Source organism: Balearica regulorum, chromosome 1, assembly GCF_011004875.1.
Source record: "Balearica regulorum gibbericeps isolate bBalReg1 chromosome 1, bBalReg1.pri, whole genome shotgun sequence".
NCBI lineage: Eukaryota > Metazoa > Chordata > Aves > Gruiformes > Gruidae > Balearica > Balearica regulorum.
Window position 1 is genome coordinate 75,471,630 of NC_046184.1, and position 22,117 is coordinate 75,493,746.

A 22,117-nucleotide genomic window follows, 5' to 3' on the forward strand; every position below is an offset into this window, starting at 1 on the left:
TATTGTTTTTATTTTTAAAATATTTGCATATGCACAAAACCAAAACAGCTTTTTTTCTTAGTTTCCCACTTTGCTGATACTGCTGTTTCAGGATGACTGAAAATGATTTAATTTTTTTTTTTTTTTTGGCTTAACCAGTGAACCAGAAAAATAAGTTCTTTGCACAGCTCTAATCAAGGGCTTTTTTTAATAGGAGACCCTTAATATCTCTGCTTCTGCTGAAAGGGAAATTCTGCTTGCTTTTTAAGTACTTACATTAGCAGCACCAAGAAGTATCAAGGTAGGACCAAGCCCTATTGTATATATAGACCTGAGAATAACAGACACCAAAAAGGGTCGAATACCAACAGGCTTGGAGATGAAAAACAGCATTGCCGTACAAAACGCCACTGCTATCCAAAGGAGGAGTGAAAACAACGGAGAGAGCGTGCCTGTGTAGAGGAAAAAGGGAGATTTGAGAGAGGCATCTTTGGAGACTCCATTTTTCACCGCGAAACAGATCCAAAAGATCAATTCCTTTGCCAATATCGCTAACAAAAAGCATGATTCATGTATCACAACTGCTGACCACAACTCGCCCTAATTGCAGCGAGAGCTATTATTATCATAGTGTTGTTGATTTTTGCACAGGTAATAATAAGAGCAGCTAATGAAATTTCCATTAAAATCCAAGGAGTGCTTGGAGATGAAACAGTTTACCCTTCTCCTGGAGCAAGCTACTAATCAGCTCCCTTCTGCAGGGATCATTAGGGCTCCTCCGGTCTAATTCCATGATTGCTCAGCTACAGAAATAGCCGGTCCTCGGGGCGGCGCAGCAAGCGGCACCGCGCTGCAGTGTCACGTTTTGATCCCCAACAGCACCAAAGCGCCCCGGTTTTAGAAAAGCAGCTTTCTTCTGAACGGCTGCGGGTGGTTCAGCAGGAGCCTCCGCCTCGGCACGGGAGCAAGGCACTTGCCGCAGCGGGAGGCAGCCACGGGGTCTCGGGCAGGAACAGGCAGCATCTGCATTGCCGAGAGCCGCTGAATAGCTGCGCCTTGCTCCCGGGGAGGCAGCGGGTCCCGGGTCTTGCTGAGCTCCTGCGGGCATGTGAGCCGCTGCCTTCGGAGTCAGTCTCTTTGTCGCTCTGCAAGACGCTGGCTCCAGGCTCTCCCCGAGTTTTGAGCGATGCCCCTATTTTCCCTCTCTCCTCTGCTTAAAGCCCTGGAAACGCACCATGTTGCTGTGATATAAAAAGCACATTCAGATCTCAGGGCACTGTCACACTTGTACACTGACTTCTATTGTTATCAGATGAACTGAGAGGTCAGTGACGGGGGAGAAGGGAATAGAAAATTTAGCTAGACTCACAATAGAAATCCTGCTATCTCTTTGGCAACAGACACACAGCTGAGCAGCATCAGTGCGATCAAGAAACAATGAGATGAGGCCCTAGCCTCAACATTTAGATGGCATCCAAACTTTTCCAAAGTTCAGGAGTGTTTATATCCTTGGCAGGAGGTTCAAGGTCAGCTCTGTCAGATAGTTTCTTCGCCAACAAGATTTGGAAACTTTTAATGGATCCTAAAAAGTAACTTCCAAGTGGATCTGAAAGGTGAGGCCAAAGCACGCAGTGTTTCTTTAACAAATCATTTTTCCTTCTTCCCTGCTGCAGGTCAAACAATTTCACGTCGCAGGACCCACACCAGTAACGCATGCAGACATGCACGCCGCAGGCAGGGTGTCCTCATCCGCAGCGCAATTTCACTTATGTCATGTGATGTAAGAACTGCAGAACTCTACTAAAAAGCAGCGTTCCTGGGATGAGCAGATCAGCCCAGGCACCTCAGACATCTGAATATGGGTGGATTTATGCAAGGTGAAGGGGAAAAATGGGAGACAAACTCCATCCCTTAGGTTTTGGTGGAGGGGGAGGCTGGAAATAAGGAGCCTGCCCCACGACCCTGCTAATCCCACTTGGCCACACCTATTGTTTATCCTTCGGTTTTTGCTTTTAGAAGCACTAGGAACTGGAACCCTGAAATGCGCTATCACTGAAATTACTGGATACTGGGGCCACTTTAATACTACATAAATCTGCCATTCAAAATAAGTATTAATACCTACTGATTGCAGACCAGAGGATTTCCAGGAGTATAGACTAGCTGAAATTCAGTAGTTTAAAAGGTTTATTTTAAACCCTTTATTTCTTCTCTTATCTTGCATGGGCTGTAACGGGTGCGCGCTCCAAGCAACTCTTCAGTTTACAAACAGGAAAGCACTAAGTACAAATGCTTCCCTTCTACATGGCACAGCCCCGCACACTTTGCTTCGCAAGGCTGGGGAGATGCCTGTGCCATGACCTGCAGAGACCACCCCGTAGGGTGAAGGGGCAACGTGGTCTCCACGCCAATATACTTTAATCTGCTGCCTTTCCGTTTAGCCAGCCAACAGGAATGTTGGCTGGTGCCAACTCTGGTGTTTGTGAAAAGCACATGTATCTACTAGAAGCTGGACTGCTTCCACCAACCCAGTTCACATGCCATCAGACAGAGGTGACTTTCAGTCACATTACTGACTGGGACTGGACACGAATCAAAGACCCAGAGGTGAATGGCTCTACTCCCGCTACCAGTGTTCTGAACTATTTAGTCTCCTTTATCCCAATTAAGCTTGTTTTGGATTCAAAGAGGCATCCTGCTAGTCTGCTGCATTTATTTAATGAAATTTATTATTTGCTGTATTTCCTGTGGCATGTGATGAAGCAGAGGCAGAATCATAAAGCACATTTTTATATAATGCATTTATTGTCTGCAACAGTTATGTCCTTTTAACTCAACAAGTAAAATAGTCAAAACCAAACAAGCTAGTTTTCATTCCATATATCTTTAAGACTGCAATTCATTCAAAATGGTCAGTTTTAAGGAATCCCTGTCCCTGCACTGCCAGGAATCCTTCCCTAGCTCAGAAGCTGTAAGTGAATGTGTGCAGTAGTACACTGCAATATGGCAATATAAAAAGAAAAAAAAAAAAGAAAAAGAATTAGCTGAGATCATCTAGATAATCTTCAGCTTAGCAGCTATGTTCTGTCCATTTTGCTTCACATTGCATGGGACATGTGACACACAGAAGATCAATTACCACATTTCAGACAACATCTGGTACCTACTTAGAAGATACTAAATGGCTTCTGCAGATACAAGCATACTTGAAGATGTAGTTTTATATAACTGTTACCTTAGAATTGAAAGCATCTAAAATTAAAAGGAAAAATAAAACCAAACTCCACTTGCCTTCATCTCCATCATCTCCAAAGGGGTAGAACAGAGCAACTGCTAAATTGATGAATACAGCAAGGTTGAAGGAAATGCTCCCCCAGAGAGAGATGTGTCTGGAGAACCAAAACAGGGGTGGATTATCTAGAAAGGGAAGAAGAGTAGCAATCAATAAAATGAAAGCAGGCAGGAACTCAATCAGTAATGGTTTCAAGGGAATTAAAAAATACAGATTAATGAAGAAAATGTGCAGATCTTTAAAATTAACTAAAATAGAGAAATATTAAGCATAGGCTTGCCATAAAACATAGTTTCAAGCAGAGCTTTTAATCCAAAGATCCCAATATAGTTTATTATATATGAGAGTTTTGCCTCTGCTGAGATTTTAGGACTGATACTAGTCTTTTCACCTGCCTCTGAAACTGTAGCCTCTGTGCACGGAGACACAAAATCAAGCAAACAAACACATTTTAGCACTCTGCGTGCCAGTCAATCAGAAGACCCAGAACAGGTCATCCAAATGACCCATTTGGACCGAGTACACCGATGATATTATTCAAAGAACAATGGAATAGCCAAAGTTGCAGAACAGTGGTATTTCCCTCACCTCTGTCAAACTAAATACACCTATAGCTACTTTGGGGAATAGGGTAAAATTTGGTCTGACTGGGATTTGGTTCTATGAAAGCTGACTACTTCCTGCATGATCCTCAGATGTCCAGAGTTACCTGCTGACAAACAGCTCTTGCTTAAAAGGACTCAAATGAAGCCAGGATCTCCATCTGTGAAGTGCTGTAGAAACACACAGAAATAGTCTATATCCCAAAGAACCTATAACCCAGTTAGAAAAGACTAAAAATGGAAATAGGGCAAAACAGGGTTAAGATTTTGTGTCCAGAGTCACATAAACGATCCCACAAAAAGGCTAGGAACAAGATCAGAGGGTACTAAGACCCAGGTAAGCACTCCATATATATGATTGCACTACAATACGTTTAAATGAACATTTAAAACAAGATTCTATGTGCAATGGTGTGAAAACATTTCTAGCCAGAGAGGTTCATTTGAAGACGATGTATTCCTATTAATTAGATTTTAAAGTACTCAGAGTCTCCTGCAAGTATGCAGAGCATATTCTTGACTTGCCTGCACCCAGCTAACTTTTTATAAACAGTAGACTCCTTCAGCCGCATATGACTATCTCAGGCTTTAGTCTAAACAGACTTTAATCATGATTAGGTAAATATTCAGATTTCATTGTGATAACCTTATGCCGTTGGCTGCTGAGATTTAAGCATTTGGAGCCATTGCAAACGACATGTGTCAATTTAAGCAATGCAGACTGCATGCTAACAGACGCACGGCTAAAGAATGGACCGAGCCTCAACCTGGATTATCTTTTCGAATAGAAAAACACATGGAGACTTGTGGGCCATTCCACTGATGAAAGGAATTGAGGAATTTCTGTTCTGAATAAAAATAAACCAATTTTCTTTGCTTATAACATTAGGCAGGTCTGGTCTATGTAAGTGTAGGGTTGGGCTCTTTTATTTGTGTTTCTTAAGCAAAACCCACAGATATGATCTTGTTACTAGAGTAATTTTTCTACAATATGGTGACTTTTATTCCCAAATAGACTGTGCAGATAGGGAGTTATTTTGGAATCGTTTATTTTTCAACTTCTATTCTGGTCAGTTTGTCAGTACAGACAAGTTCTTACAGTGCCACCAAGGGAAGCGGACCTGGGCCGACAGGATTCACGCTGAAAACTTACTACTGCCTCTGAAAATTACAGCCTGGGAATTGGCATTTATAAAAACTGCAACCAACATTCACGTTTCCACCACATTAAGGATGCTACATTAAACCATATTGCTTTGACTATCCAAACTCCCTGCTGCTCTGATCATAGATGCTATTCTTCGTTTCCTTCCTAATCAATTGCATGATGCTGCTGTGAGCAGCTGACATGTGCCATCCCAACAGCATCTGCATTTTAGCAGTGAATGCAGTGATCATTCTCACGTATTTTTATATACATACATATTTAAAATACAACTTTTTCCCTTACCCCTCAAGGATACTGCAGATGCTTAATTAGTTTGCAGCCTTGATTCTCTGCTTCAAAAGCAAAGGGCAGAGTTGACAGTGGCCGAGCTGGCAGGAGCTCCCTGTCCCCGGGCCATCGGCAGCGGCCCCATTCCCGGTGAGGGCCAGCAGCTGTAATGCCCACCAGTGAGCTAAGGAAGAAACTCAGGGTACCTGGCTTGGCTTCACTGCACCTCCTCTTCGTGTCCCTGCTCTGATCCCTCCCTCATGATCTTGACCGTACCTGTCAGATCTGCAAGCAGCTCAAGGTGGTACATATGTCTCTCCCAGTGCCACGGGACATATACTGGTATGGGCTAATGGACCGGGACGTACTGCAGCCTCGTCAAGCAAGGCTGATGTCAACTGGCAGAGGAGAACAGACTCCATGGGAGTCGGGCAGATTTAAAACAGCTGAGGTTCTGGTGAGAGATGTTTTTAAGTGACTGACATTTACAAGTTTTTTAACGGTCTTTTAGGAATCTGCAAACCTCAAGTATGTAGCTACAGATGTTTTTGTTAAATATTAGGGGCTTTGGCTTAATTAGGTGCAACTCTATTGAGTTTAGTAGAACTACACCCAGTTCATCCATCCCTCAATCTAACTTTTGAAGACCAAAACATCATCTTGAACACATTATATTACTAACTGCTCTATATTATGCCTCTTTAATGGTGACATGCAAGTGTCTCAGCTGACCTATACTCTGCTGGCCTACACTCTCAAGCCCTGAACAGTTTTGCCTCTTGCAGCATTGGAGTGAACAGAGAAAAGTGTATTATTAAAATGAAAGTATTTGAAGGCTTAAAAGCAGGGTTTTAGCATAATTAAGCTATTTTTTGAAATTGCAATACTTACTCCTAATTTTCTTTTGCCATTTCATCTCGTTGTACAGATCCTCTGTCTGTTGGAAAAAGTCATTGACTTTGCTCCCTTGCTCATCTCTCTCTGTCGTATTGAATACCCGACTTTTGGATTCCCGGGTGAGGAATTCACAAATATTGGGGACAGGGAAGACGATCTGTTCCATTGTTCTATCGTGGCGAACAATCTATAAATAACATGCACGTTTTTTTAGGATCAGTGACTTTCCAACCATTTTGCTATATCTCTTCTTGTTCACAGCTCCCCTTTTATTTATTAATTAATGCATACATTATTTGAACATTACAATGAAGTTGAACCAATCAACTCTAAAACGAAGTAAAACTGCTTTTCTATCTTCAAAAGCCCTGAAAATAAGGTGGCAAATATATGTCTCAAGCAAAACGTAGGTCCAAACTTCCCCCAAAATACAAAAAATACAAAAAATGTTCTAGTTCAGAATGCTCCAATTTTGTAATAAATTGAAACAGATCTCTCCCAGTAAACAGTGCAGAAGTTCAGGGGCTTTCTGCTCACACTATGAAATTCTTTTCTCACCTTGAGTCTATTTCTATGATAAGATAAGTTGTGAAGGTGAACGTGTAAAAATAGCACCTTGTTACTCAGACAACACCCATATCTTGTCAGTCTTTATCTTCTTACTTGGCAAAAAAAACAAAGGTTTGCATTGTTTGTATTTCAGGGCCTACCGAGTTATTGGTGAGTGAGCTAGATTTTATTCCATCTCACCACACTGTCATCAAATCTGCTTCCCCATTTTGATCATGGACTCTGCATTACTAAAAATACAGAAATGGGTAGAAAACTCACCTTGACTCCTAGACCCATGTCTCTGTACAGCCACCAGTGAAAAAAACCCCACACCACTATTTGACTTTCAAATCAAACAAATGAGATGATACCCTGATATAGGGGAGCTGTATCTGAAATGCCAAACAGGCCTGGAACTGCTTTCAGAGAAAGACCAGCAAACATCCATTTGATATAGCAGCAATAACAGGTTGAGTTTCACTTTTCCAGTCACAATCCTGCATTAAAGAACGCTCCCTTCTCTCTGTTAATTCTTACTTATTATGTGAGCATATTAAAAGACCACCTGTTTTAACTCTTTTTTCAGAGTAACATAGTCAAGGACATTTGCATTGGAGATGAAGGATAATTATGCTCATGCCTGCCCATGGGCTTGTGCATTATGTGAAATTTGAACAGGCAATTTTGAAGCATCCTAAGTAAATAGTTGTGTCTCAGGCAAGCAGTTGTGCAACTAGACTATGTGACTAGCAGCTAACCCGGCAGGGTGAGTGAAGGAAGCCGACAGCACATCTTCGATTCTGCCGGGGTGTCCAACGACAAGGTAAGTCACGTGTGCTGCTCTGCAGAATGGCGTTTTAAAAGCCTCCCTGAGAATAGAGGCCTCCATATCAGCTCAAGGAACAGGCTTTGCAGCCATGAGTGTTTAGGAGATTTCAGGAGTTACACCAGGAAGAAGCTATTGGCCACATAAAAGCAGACCACAGTGCTTGGTTAATGCCTAAATTTACAACCTACCCAGATAACTCGGCTGATAACTGCTAAGAGATACCTCAGGAGCACCCAAATATTAAAATACATTAAGAGGAGCACTGAGCTGCTCTCTGGACAACCACAGCCATGGAGCTTCCATCTATCCTGTGGTGGGATAATGTGACCAGTACTGGGCAAAAAGGATGGTGGGAAACAGAGAAGGGCCCAGCCATGGCCTACCTTGATGGCAGCCAGGACAATACCGACCTCAGATGCTTGCGTCAGACCGCTCCCTCAGCACGCAAGCTCAGGTCCAGTGCTGATGGAGCCTGGGAGCCCACCAAAGGTAAAACTACTGGCTCAGATTCAGGATGAGCCTGTGTGCAACCATACTGTGCAGTTTTCATACTCGGCCAATTTTGGACCTGATACAGCATTTCCGAAAGAGAGCCGGATGTCGCCCCTTCCTGCAGTCTCTCGCAGCAGCTGCCTTTGTACCGTAGAAATTCTCCTCCTTACAAAGTCACTAAGGACTAGAGATACGACAGTGCCTAACTCCTATCCTGATGCCTATAATCCCATGAAATCTGTAAGAGCACAGGATCTGATATAAGAGTTAAGAACGGAAATACCTCTGTGGATCTTGATCTAAATCCAATCCACGGCAGGGGTAAAGTTTAAAATAGAGAACAGAACTGATGAACCAGGCCAAGCCTTGGTCTTTTAAACAAAAGCCATACTGAATGTCTACACCACTTCAAAACCTCTTTGTACTCCAGCCAAACTTTTAATTTGATCAGTTAGCATCACTGGCTTTGAAACTCATGATTATTTATTTCAGCGATGTACCATACAAGATTATTCTTGACTTCATGACACAGCTACTATCCACACTCATTATTTCCCTAACAAAACATGTTTGGTAACACACAGGAAAGCTACTGTAAAATGATTATTTGGAGCCACTTTTAACATAGGTGTGTTCTTTTTTCTCCCATAGCCAAAAGCATATTATTCAAGCTTCTCCTTCTCATAAATAATCTACACCATTTGAATAAGCTTTGCTGTTCAGAAGCTTAAAAAGAGGTGATGCACCATGCACAAGATACAAACTTGTCTCATATTCAATCTTCTAGTGAGCAATTCTTTACCTCTATCTGTGCCGTATGATTGGCATAATACCTCAAGGCTTCATCTCCTTCATCAGGATCTGACCCTGGCTTCAGCATCTGTTGCAATGTTTTATTGTGACGAGCCAACTAGAGAAAGAAAAAAAAAAATCTGATTTATGTCCCACTGCTGTTTTCAGCTTTATCATCTCCACTTAACTAACACAAATCCTCCCCCCCCCCCCATATACTTACATGCTCAACCCAGTGGGGCTCTTTCCACAGATAACAACAAAAATGTAATTACTTGAGAACAATAGAAATAATTTAGTCTTAAAAAGTCAGCAGCAAGTCTTCGGCTGAGATTTATGAAAGGCAGCTTAGCCTGCAGCCTACATGGCTTTTGACAAATGCCAAAAAATTAGGCTGAATGCTTCTTTTCACTTAAGTTTAGCTATAAAATTTGCATACCTCTGACTAGGTAATTACATTTACAATTATATTTTCTCTGTAATTTCAAATGACTAAACTGTTCTTCACCATGCTGAGGCAGGTATTTCAGGGCTGCCAAGGTAACGTCCATAACTATTTCAGAAGCAGCTGGACTGCAGTGGCGACAAATACATTCTTAACTGTGTAGTTTATATACATAGCACATATGCGCACACACAAAACCACACAAGTATGTATCTCTTCCTACAAGCTTTTACAAATTATATACTTTACATGATTCATAAAATACATCCATTCTTGCTGACTAATAAATATTTAAAATGCTGGAGAGCTGCACAAAGTTTAATACTAGAATGTCAGCAAATGCATTCACAATGGCTTTTAGGTCAGTGAGAAACAAAGACTTAATTACAAGGCATGAGAAAACACTACTAAAATTGCAATTTTCCCTATACCATAGTGAGTGGTTTCATCCAGAACCTCCGAGGTGTTTTAAAGTGGGGGAAAACTGAGGCAGGAAAGGAAAGGCTATCTTGCAGATGTGATCCAGGTCTTAATCACTACACAGACATTACCACAACAGACCAGACACAGGCATTAGAAATGAGGCAGGCACAGCACTCAAATGACCACAGGAACTAGGCTATGAAGTGATGATCACCACAGGTGCGTTAGGATTGTACTACATGAAATAACGCAGTATGCTGAGGAATTATAAAATAATTACAAATCTACAAAAAGAGTGTCAGGGATCAAAGTCTAAAAGTAACAACAGATCTAAAGAGATATTGTAATAATCTAACCAGAAAGTGGTCACACTCGTTTATAAGCCATTTGCACGTCTCTCCATCCCCTTTCTAAGAATGGTGGAGAAGAGATATGTACACGATTTACTCTATTTACTGAAATTCCCTAGAATCTACTGATCAAAATAATTTTTTCTTCTGAATCTTGATACAAACTTATTAAAGATGAATAAGTGGATATTAAAATAATTAACATTAAAATAATTAACATTATCTTTAATATTAATTAAAGATAATAAGTGTAATACCCAAAAGCAAGAGAATACCAAGAAAGGAATATTCAGGAAGGACAAATGTATTTCCTACAACTTCCTCAGGGACAGAAGTCTGCTTGGTCCCAACAGTAGAGCACTAAGCCAACGTGGCAGAACATCAGCCTTTAATAAAAGGGTCATGAGCAGATATCCAGGGAGACATGGAAAGAACCACATGGAGGACAACTGCAGAGCAATATTCTTTCCATCAATAATTACTTTTTTACTCTATCTAGCAAATGTATGGATAGTGTCATTACACGTATTAATATCTTATGCAACTTCCATTTATTTTTAAGGCTACCAAGGATCACTAAGGCCATCTAACTAGTTGTTCTCCTTCACATATGCCATATAACCTGATCCAGTCAGTAGTGTTTGCAGTATGCCCACATCATCATCTCAACAGGACAGCCTGAATTCATTTTCTAGAGGTCTTTTGCATCCCCTTCAATACATGCTCTAGCATCATGGAGAAAAAAGATGAGCTTGTAGAAAACAAGGTAGTTACTGTTTAAAAATTCCCTTTAAACAGTGTTACTGGTTTTGCCTTTCAGCTTTATTGAATGTCCCTCCATTTCTGTACAAGCAAGAGCACCCAATTCACCTTCTCTGTATCATTCATCATTCTGTACACTACTGTCACATCCTCTCTTATTTGTCTCCTCTTTAAATTAAAACAATCCCTATCTTTCCCATCCCTCCTCAAACAGAAGACTCTCTGTGACTCAATTATTTTCCCTGCCCATCTCCAAATGCCCTTTACTTTGGCTATATCTCTTCTTTAAGATACGAAGAAAAGAACTGACTAGACAGAATGCAATCACACCCTGGTTGGAGTGATGAATTAGCATAACCAGAAGCAAATATATTCTCCCTTTTTTATCTTCTGCAATACAGAGGAACTTTGCCTGTATCTTGACCCTTTTTCTCCAATGTCAACCATTAAGATTTTGAGTTTTCTAATAAATGACAAGTCAAGGATGTATGGATAGTTCTTCTCATATTAAAATTATGCCAGTTTGGAGAAAAGGACATGTAGAGGTTCAGAAATCTCCATTAGAACCACAAAAGAATTCTTTTATAAATACACTTGAATTTGTATACCGAATTGGAACTTCCATTTGTGAACCATATGAAATCTCAAGGTATTGCTTCCTGATATGCTTTTAACTGTCCATCATTTTTACTGTAAAAGTATCTCTCGATAAATATCAGTAACAAAAGTTCCCTTACCACGTGGAAGGGAAAACCCTCTCAGTCCTTTTGTGCTGTAATGGGACTGACTAGCACAGCGCGTGAATTTAACAGACGGCTGGTGGTTTGAGACAGCACTGATGCAGTGCATATTTTACTATCAGGTTTCATGTGAATAGCAGCCATGTACTTCAAACCCATGTGCATTCAGTGATCTTCATTACACTTTATCAGACTGTGCTTTCGGGCAGCGACTGTCCTGGGCTGATGTGTGTAGAGAGCCTAGCACCATACAGCCGGGGCTTCCTGACACCAGCACTAGACCAAAAGATCTGAAGAAAAGGCCAGGAACATCTGCGCGAGCACCTCGGCTGCCAGCAAAGACACATCGGAAACAACCAGGGACTGCTGACCAAGCTGGAGGAACTACGGCACATTTCAGAAGAGAAACCTACCTAAAGCTGTCAGCAGTAGTGCTAGGCAATAAGCACTCATAACTTCATTTCCTTCTGCTTCCCCATTTCTCTGTATCTCTTACCTTCTGTAGTGTAGACCTTCAGACAGTAACCTCAGGGCAAAGGGTCTATCTATTTTCCTCTTGTATTGCAGTTCCTATGTGGGATGGATTCCTCTACACTGACACAATAATAAGCATTGCTAATATTTCTGTATTGTCACAACTACGTCGATACAAGAATGGTGTGGACAGCAATCTGTGAAAGTTCAGCTCTGAAGCAGAGGCCCACAGTAAGACACAGAACAGCTTTAGAAATGCTATGTTTTTTGGCAACTACAATGTTTTCTGAAGCTCTGCTATCATGATCCTTCCTTCGCCCTCTAATGAGCTCAAAGGCCCACATGGGCAAAGGGGACTATGTCAACAGACTCCTCGACCAGTGCCGAGCTTTTTGTGAGATCAAAGACATAGCAATGAAAATAACAATGCAGTGACAAACTGTGAACCTAAAATACGGAAAGCTTATCCAAGCTGATAATACACCCTAGGTGACCGTCTGTGACTGGCATGTAAAGGCTGTGCGAGCTCTGAATGACATTTTTTCACATTTAACTCCTGTGATGTCGTTAAGTGTTATTGCACAAATCTTCTGGGGCAGCTGACAAACAAGACACTGGATGGGCATGGACAATAGGACCTTTAATGAAAAGAACAGCCCCATTTATGTCTGCAAAGCAAAGCTCAAAAATGCACGGCAAGCATAACTGATAGAAAAAATAACCATCGATAGAGCCTGAATTTGCAAAGAGCCCAAAAAAAATCACCTCTGAGGAGAAAACTCAGTTAGTCAGTCATACACTCACCCATCAAACATGCCAGTGACAATATTTTAAATGTCAACACTGTATTTTACTACTCATCAAGGCATGCAGGGATGAGGAAGAAATAGCATACAATGGAACAGTGATTTCCAAAGAGGAGATGTGTAAGGCAATAGCTATATGAATAAAGATCACTTGGCTTTCAGTCAGTTCCCGAGGAAGGACTGTTGCTCATCTTGAAAGATTTTTACTTAAAAAATTTGGAAAACACTGTAATAAAGCTTCAGTACAAAATGTGAAAGATTGAGGACAGACCAAGAACGCTGAAGACATTAATAAAGAAACAGTAGAGATAAATGACAGAATTACAAGGAATACTCAGTCTAAACTCCTCACACAACATGATTATAAAATCAGATCTGCGAGTCATCTGGGATTCCATATATGATCGGCACAGCATGGAAAACCACAGCAGACCCATCTTTTGCAATTAACAATATATGGGTTTGCTGCAGGCTTTTTGTTTTAAAGTCAACATTTTCTTGAAGAAAAATGCAGTTATTTAAATGTTCTCAGAGAAAAAGTGATTTAAAGCTGTGAACGTTCATGTCATCAGCCTGTCAATAACTCATTGACTTGGGATACTAGATTGGTTTGCCAAAATACGTATGTACATATGTGTGTGTGTCTGGAAAAATTTCTGGGAAAAGAGAAAGTAATTTTCCACTTTTCATTATCTCTGTAAACCATAGACCCCTTCTGTATTTTTACAAGAACGTGTCAGTCCCTGGTTGTAACTTGTAAACTGCAAGGGTCTCCTCTGTAGCCCAATCCTCATCGGAGGCACGAGGTCTAACCAAGTACACAGCCGAGACAGTTGTCAAAACTCCTGCTGATTTCACCAGGTTTTGCTTCAGGCCCAGAAAAGGACAGGAGTCCGAGAAATATGAGCTACAAACAGCAGGCTGAAGCCCCCCAAATTCTGTGAGATCTACTTCATTCTCCAGCATTTTGAGACCGCCAAACGTGAGGGGTAAAGGTGATTTTTTATGACTAGAACGGTATAAAGGGATTTAAGTGGGTGAGGCTTAGTGTCCTGTAAGCAACCAGGGTTTTCACGGAAGAGTTGGTTCACTGGCAAAGTGTCAAACATGTTAAACTGATTTTCTAGAAAAGGCCAATGGAGCATTACTATAAGCTCTGGATAACTGGCCAAGAAGCATAAATAAAGGCACAAATAGTTTCTGTGCCTTGAAACACTTTATATTTACAGTACTACTATTAAGAAGTGTTACAAACATCTAAAAAACCAGAAAACTGTTTAAAATATTATCCTTGTCACCAATTCTCTCGAGTTTCTTCTCAGCGCTGTGAGGCAGCAGCAAGGCTGTTACCTGCCGGGGGAGATACCTGGCACGCAGGCACCCCTGGCAGGGGAAGGGCACTGGGCTAGGCAGCAGTCGGGAGCGTGCTGGGCACTGGGGCTCATTTTGGGGAGGGAACTGGACGCGTGGTGCGCTTACAAAGCTATAGCACTGCACAGCGTCCTCTCTGTCCTTCCCCGTGCCCCAGCTGCAGCTCGCTAGCCAAGCCTCTGGTGTGCCGGTCAGCCCCGTGTAGCGTGTCAGGGCAGAGAGGCCACCACGCAGTCCTGGAAGTTCATGAACTACAGACCTTGGGGAAAGTGAGGCAAGAGCTGTTTGTACAGACCTGATGTCCAGTGCATGACACCTGATAGATCCGCTGAAAATTATCTTCATCTCTACCCTGTCAGTAACCAGACGTACTGCGGCGTGGGTTGCTAGCCCAAAGGCCAGTGGTCTTTCACCAGGAAGAAATGAGACAAAATATAACTTGCAGCAACAGCAGAATAATTGCGTCTGTTCAGATTAGTTTCACCTTGCTGTGCAAACAGACTCGTGGTGCAGCTGGGGCTCATTTACAGCCGCAATCTCTTCCTCTTTTTTCCCCTTCAGTCCCTTGGCTCCTGAAGCCAGGCAGTGTGAGATCTGGCACCACCAAACTCCCTCACAAGGGGAAACCCCAGTCTTCTCACTGAACGCTTCATTTTCTGCTCAGAGAACAAGAAAGGATAAAAAGGCTGCCTGGGGACCGACAAAAAAACCCCCAAGGACCGAGAAACAACAGCAAAAAGAAAGTCAAGGGAGTAGCAAACAGGATGGGTGAGAGACAGAAGAGGATAGGAGACAGAAAACGAGATCCTCTTCCTCAGCGTGCCAGGACCTCACCACACGCCAGCTCTTTGCCCAGGGCAAATGAGAACACTCCTATCCCATCAGCAAACAAGGAGAGAGAGAAAGCAAGGAAAAAGGAAATGTCATCTTAACCATAACCGAGCAGAAATTTTTATTCCAACTGGCTGTACTAGCAGTAATAACAACTTCTCAACTCCCCATGTTCCAATCAAAACTGAATGGTGCTTTCTGCAATACACAGGGCAACTTCCTTTCCAGAAGTCATTACAGTTTTATAGAGCGGCACCTTTGCACTCTACCACAAAGCAATCTGTTAACAAACATTAGGAACAGCAGGGATGGAGCAATGGGAGACTCTCAAATCAAGTATTCATTGATTTCATTTAGATGATTATACTGTACAGAGCAACCAAAAGAGTTTAGAGTTAATCTTCCCCTGATGGCTTGTGGTACATGAGCAGGGCCCTGGGTGGTCCAGACACTTTGGATTCTGTTGCTGGGTCTTCAATGGCCTTGTGTGACCTCTGAGACACCGCCTCTCCTCCCCAGCCTCCACGTGGTACGCACTACAAATTGTGGGTAATAGTGATCTACCTCACAGGGAAGGGAGAGATAAAACACCTCAACATTATCACATAAGAGAAACCACCATGGTTAAGTGATCTCTATCACTATTATGTTTGCAGCCCCCACAGTAATTTTATTGGTATTTTTGCTGTGGTTTTGCTGTTCTTTTATCCTTGATGAAAGCCAGCAGAAGACAAAATGACTTGCTACTATTTCAACGAGCTTTACTTCCATTTGTCGTCTTTGTAATTTCTTTTGCAGGCAAAGCTTACTTGCAAAAAAATAAAGTGTATGTGTGGGGAAAGTTCAGTCAGATAAAATGTGTTGCAACAAAACAAAATTCATTTGGGGGAGGACGGGTGTGAAACATCTCTGCAGGCTACTTGTAAACTGTCATGGGCAGCTGTGCCTACATGAGCCAAACTGGCTCAATGCATACATTGGTCACATACGGTTTTTGGTGTACACTGCTCATACTGAACACAGGATGTGGACAGCAGTATGCAATCCAGAGTGTTCCAACAGGATGACACACCTGCATTTGTAGACTGTCTCCTGTGATTCCTGTAAGCAAAATTTTGGAGAGTACAGGGTGGAAGGACATAAGGAGATGATGGAAGTGTTAGACGCGATTACGGGAAGATAACAAAAAAGTTCAATGCAAAAGGAAGAAAAAGAGAGCAGAGTTACTGCAACTAGTCTTCTTCACAGCATAGCAAGGAAGAAGATCCTAGCCACATGCAACTTCTATGAAAGGCAGGTAAAACATTGTGCCCAAAGTAAGACCTTAACGGCATGCTCACCAACACTGTACAGACCCAGTCTGAGAAAGACCAAAACCAGTAACAGACCAGCAAGCATATGGATCCCAAATCCACACAGCAAGAGAACTGTTCACCGCCAAAAGCCACCAACATTGTATATACATACAAAATACAAACATAAACGTGAGATAAAAGAGCTGTGAATGGCATACCCTTTTCAGGAACACTCAAAAACTTTTTGCTCTCGAGCACTTAACTTTCTAGGTTTTTCTTCTTACTCAGAACAGTGATTCTTAGCAAAATAGCTATCTACAGCTGTCCAGTATGTGGCTTCTAAAGAAAAGGAAGGCTAGTGCAAACAAAAGGAGGAACTGCTTATGAGACTTATTTTGGGGACAATGTGGTGAGGGGAACCACAGTTTTAAGTCTTTAAGTCTTAAGTATGGACATATTTCCTTCTGTAAGCAATAAGACTAGAAGACATTGGCAGCCAACCTCCCTTCCTCTGGCACCAGAGTAGAGCAGAAAGTAACTCATGGGTTGATACTTCCAGAATGGGCTCACGGTCTCTCTTCTCCAGGGTCTACCCAAACTACATGGAAACCAGCTCAGTCTCTGACCTGAAGTGTGAGACTTGCATCACTGGCTCCCTCCTCATGTTTTCCCACCCCTAAGTCTCATCACGTACACTTGCAGTCTAGTGCCATGGTGTCTTTTGCACACTGTGACTCCTTAAGCTGGATGCAGTTCACCAACCCAATCTATGATATAACCACCAGTTCTGCTACATGGAGGTATGGCTTGGAAGACGGCCACTGTATGTACACTGCACTTGTAGAGGCTGGGATAAGCCATCTACTGATCTTCAATGAAGCTTATTAAAGAGACTTAAGTCTTCAGTTGCAACTTGGTATTGTGGCTCAGCCTCCCTGATTCAAGCACTTGGGTATGGCCATTACGTGGCCGCCTTAGTGGTTACAGCAATAGCAAAGTAAAAAGTCTGTTCATAGCCAATCCTGTTAGCATCCCACCTCTTCAACAGGTATTTCCACAGCACACAGAAAACCATAACTTGGTCATTCAGGGTCAAAACCATATAAGACTAAAGAGCAAGTAAACAGCTGAAGCTGCAATCTGTCAAATTCACAAAAGACATGCATTTCCTAATCTCTGCAGGGGTCTGATGTATATACTTTGTGGGGTACAAAACAGAGCAGTTACCAAGTGCAGGAGATGGACAGGAACTGAGAAATGTCTCCCTTCAATTAATTACAGTGGTGAAATTTTCCAGCTTTTTCAATCATGCTGTTGAACATTTGTCTCACCCTCCAATTGGCAGAGCAGAATATCTCTTAAAAAATAATTTAGGGGCACAGGAACAGAGAGAAGAGAAAGTAAAATGATGAGTTGCTCTTTCCAACTCTGTATTATGGCTACTATCCTCAGGAGAGCACTTTCAGCTGGCACGTATGAAGTAACAGTTCCCGCTGGGAGAGCAAAAGGGTAAAAAATTTCATCTCTCTTCATCAGTAATTCACAAATAATGCTGCTTTACCCAACCAACTACTAAATGGTGCTCTGCAGACAGACTTATAGAAAGCTGGAAAGGCCAAGTTCATTTAAGGCTACCACAGATCATCATTCATAAAACAAATTCTGAAAATCCTTGTCCATACACAATGGCAGAGAAACCATTTCTTTAACCCCAGGTTGATTAGATGCTTATCTGTGTGCAGGTCCGACGGTGTTTTACTCCTGTAAACCTACTGGTAATCATAAGTAACTGATCATCTCACTTTTGGTGCAGAAAAGCATAATCAGCTGTTAAAAGTAAATTTCACAGCTGGACACTTTTAATCGGTAACTCTTAAGGCTGCCTCAGAAAAAGTGCAAGGTGGATCTAATTTTCAGTTTTCTGAGCTTTGTTAAATAAGTGAAATAAAGAGGACAGCAACTGAGGTAGCTCTGCCTATTTGCAGACTACAAATTAAGATCTTGTCTATTCTGGAAAACTCTATGATGACTGAGATACCTAATTAAATTATGACATCAGAGGAGATGAGAGTTAAAACTGAGGAACTGTGAGGAACAGACATATTTTGACATTCTGATTAATGCTCTTTATTTTTGTTAACCTGTAATTACTTCAATGACTACTGCACAATTGAGACGGATAAAAAAGTATGTCTTTGTTTGAGAAGATGTCCCCCCCTGTTTTTAATTAAGGTGTAGGATTTCACAATGCAGATATCTGAGGCCTATTAGAACTGCTCTGATAATATTAAGACAGACCAGACTTCACTTTCGTGATATTTCCAAGGTTACCCTCACTTCCTCTCAAAACAAACAAACAAAGCGAGTTCCTCCTAGCTTAGGATAAAATGTTTTAGTTGTGCTTTAGATATAAGAGAAAGAGCACTTTGGTTCATTTGAAAGTCACCTGTAATAGAAAAGCCCCAGCTCTGCCTCCAGAGCAAGACTTTACCTACAGAAGACTATTACAACTCAACAGTTTGTGTAATTCAGCTTTCTTAATAAGGGGAGCTCACTGCAATCTGAATGAAGTAGCTGCATTACAGATGTCTCTGAGCAGACAATATGTATGCCCTGCAGTTGAGGGCAACTGAAAGTGCCGCCTACTTTGAAGAGCGACTTTGTTAAGATGGCACTGTGCGGTTCCACATTTATTGTCTCTCAATGACTTCTGGATTGAGTTTACTCAGTTTACAAGTAAAATTATTTTTATTTCTACTTAACGCTCCTCCATGCAAATTCAATCGAAAAGCTCTAAGTCAAGCCGTGCTCTTTTTTTGCCCATATATCATCACTCTTAATGAACACACTGCATGCCAAATGCAAGTGGGGAGCTCTAGGGTAAGAGTACGGTTTGTGGGCAACAGATCCTATACTAGTATGAATGAGTATTGCTTGCCTACTTTCAGTGGAGGCATTCCCATGTAGACCCGCTGAGGATACGGCTAAATGAAGACCCATTCTTAAAGTGAGGAGCTAAGTAACTGCTGTGCTGGTGGTACAGAACCAAAGGAGAACTAAAGTCATTCTCCCCAGCCCGTGCTGCTTCAGATAGCAATAAAAAGGTAGAATGTTTATTACTAATACAGGACTGCAAATGAGCCTGAGAGCAGAGAATGTCTTAAACAGTATGTCATTGTCCCACAGCCAATTTTCAAAGTAAAACCACAGACTAATGTGAAGATTTCACAATGCTGACATTTGACAAAGAAAGGATATTTCTTCTGGTGTAACGTTTGGGCCCCAACACCAATAGAACGTATTTCCCAATGACAAAAAAATCTTGTAAACCACAAAACACAAGGACACAGGATTACAGAAGTTAAAGATAGAAGAAGAAACCCACAAAGCAGAAATATTAAGGCCACCTGTGCACTAGCGAAATGCACAGTTGCCACAGCCAAACAGGATATATCCCTCATTAATATTACTTATAATAAAACAAACACATATGTATAATAGACACTTAATCTTACTCTAGAGAAGTAGAACCAGAAAAATGGAAATAAGCTAAAACCTTTGTGGCCAGCCTACAGTAAAAAGCTCTAGCCTGAATCCAAGCAGCTCTTAGCAGCCTAAGCCAACAGGACACCAGAAGGAAAACAGAGGTCCCCATGTAGATCCCTATCAAAGTCACGACAGGATTCTGAGGTGAATACTTCCAAGGAGAAGGGGAGAAAAAGAAAACATCGAAGGACAAGTTGCCAAGGTTTTAACCTGAGACCTAACAGCAGCCACAGACATTTGTTTAATCTTTCAGGTGCTCATTAGTGTCAAGCCCCTGTGGCAGCCTCCATACTGTCTCTCTATACTGTAGCTGGCTGAAGGTAGAGTTATATACCATCCTAATGAGCCGCAAGGAGGGTGATGTGCGTCATTGGCTTCTGTTTCAATCTTGGCAATCTAAGTGTAAAAACCTTGCAACAGCTTCTGATTCTGCTGACATTTAATTAGCCGGTGTCATTTTGATGCCATAGCCTGTCTCATCAGGATGATAACTACAAAACAACATGTGGAGCATAAAAGTTCTATGAGAAGTTTTGGGTCTGGCAGCCAAGGATACGAGTCCCCTGACAGTCACGGTTCCTGGGACTGGTCCCCATTAGCCCTTTGTTTTGGCACTGCTATCAGCAACAGCTTCTCTGTTAAGGAGAGAGAAACAACAAAAAAAACCCCAACCCAAAAAAACTGCAAACCTCAGCAAAGCCTTGCAAAAACCGACATCCTTTAGCTCTAAAAATTCTACCTGTCCTGCAGAAAGGGAGCATCCTTATTGCACAAACTCACAGCTATTCATCCTGAAGGACAGATTTCCCCTAAAGGATAGGTTTGATCATCTTCTGGCCTCAAAAGGTAGTCCTTTTGATATTGTTTTTAAGTATGTGTAGTATTTTTCTCCATTTGCCACGGGTGCTTGGGAAAACAATGCCCAGTAATATCTACCTATTGCTGCTTGCTCACATCAACTGCAAAATTTGAAAATGGTCATTGCTACACAAAATGTAACTGATCTGTATTTTCACTCAATATAACCAGTGATTCTGGTACAGTACATCCATTTACACCAGAAAAACTCAGCCCTTTTTGAATTTGGGTCTTTTTTCCAAATCCTACTCTCATACACTGAACCCACCACTTTATTTAGAGTATATCAGGCAAAGATGTATAAAAATTCAAACGAACGAAGCCATTTCATTCACAGAACAGAATCAACTCAAAATCTTTGTCAGCAGAACCTAGGTACAACCTAATGTTTTGTCAAGACAGACACAGGGGACTAACAGGCCACAGCTCTGTTTTTAAGCAATGCATCTACCTGAGGCAGAGGATGGGCAGAAAGAGGTCAGCAAGCTTAAAAATTCACTGAACCAGTGTTCCCCAGATCTCAGTGTTTCTGAGGGATCCTTGCTGGAGCTGAAAGCTGCCTCCCCACTGGATGAGGATAAGCCTCTCTTTTAGACCAAAATGCTGTGAGAACTCCGAGCTCCCACAAGGACAAGGAGATCTCTTTTAGGCAAATGTTTTGGGCCAGTAATGGTAACACCACCATCAAGGCTGAAGGTGTCTTTGCAAGACTTTTCCACTTGGATTCTGTTCATCTTTTTTCCATTGTATAATCATGATATTATTGTTTCAGCCAGTTAATGCCCACTGCACACTGCTGGGGGTTGTAACTGGTTCCACCTGTTCTCTATCCCAAATAGCCTTCCAGGTGTTTCTTTGCTGTGTCTTATAGAAGGTGCTTGCCAATGCACAGTATTAAGTAATTAATTTCTGCCTCTTCATCAACATTTCTTTTTAAACAGTCAAATTTCACCCCAAATTTACCCCTGGCCACAGTCACACTTACTTCATGCAGAATATCGTTTTGTCTGCCTGGAACAACCCAGCCAGTTCAGAAGGCTTTGGATTCTCGTACTAAAGGAAAAGTTATATGCAGTGATCCTGTCTCACTTTTGAAGGCACACATTTACAGTGTTACTTCTTGTGTTCCTCATATATTAAACCACGGAAAATTTGCTCTCCTTGTTTTAAGCAAGGTCTTGCCATGGAATCCTTTGTCTTGACTTGAATTAGATGCGGGTCAAGACAAATGGATGGGTATGAGAATTTACATTTACTTTATAGTATATGTTTTAATAAATGTATTTTATTTTATGTGTGCACGCACAAACACAAGGGAAAAGGAGGACCAAGGTCTACATTTATCT

The 22,117-nt window shown here is 41.7% G+C and overlaps 1 protein-coding gene across 1 annotated transcript in view; it reads right to left on the reverse strand.

Moving 5' to 3' along the window:
• Positions 1–22,117, reverse strand: part of ITPR2 (inositol 1,4,5-trisphosphate receptor type 2) — a 261,890-nt gene that overhangs the window by 37,402 nt on the left and 202,371 nt on the right. Inside the window, exons 46-49 of the mRNA XM_075759160.1 lie at positions 8,881–8,988; positions 6,200–6,392; positions 3,271–3,396; positions 256–431 (exon numbers count right to left, since the gene is read on the reverse strand). Of these exons, the coding sequence (XP_075615275.1) occupies positions 256–431; positions 3,271–3,396; positions 6,200–6,392; positions 8,881–8,988 (603 nt within the window). The remainder of the gene's footprint in view (positions 1–255; positions 432–3,270; positions 3,397–6,199; positions 6,393–8,880; positions 8,989–22,117) is intronic.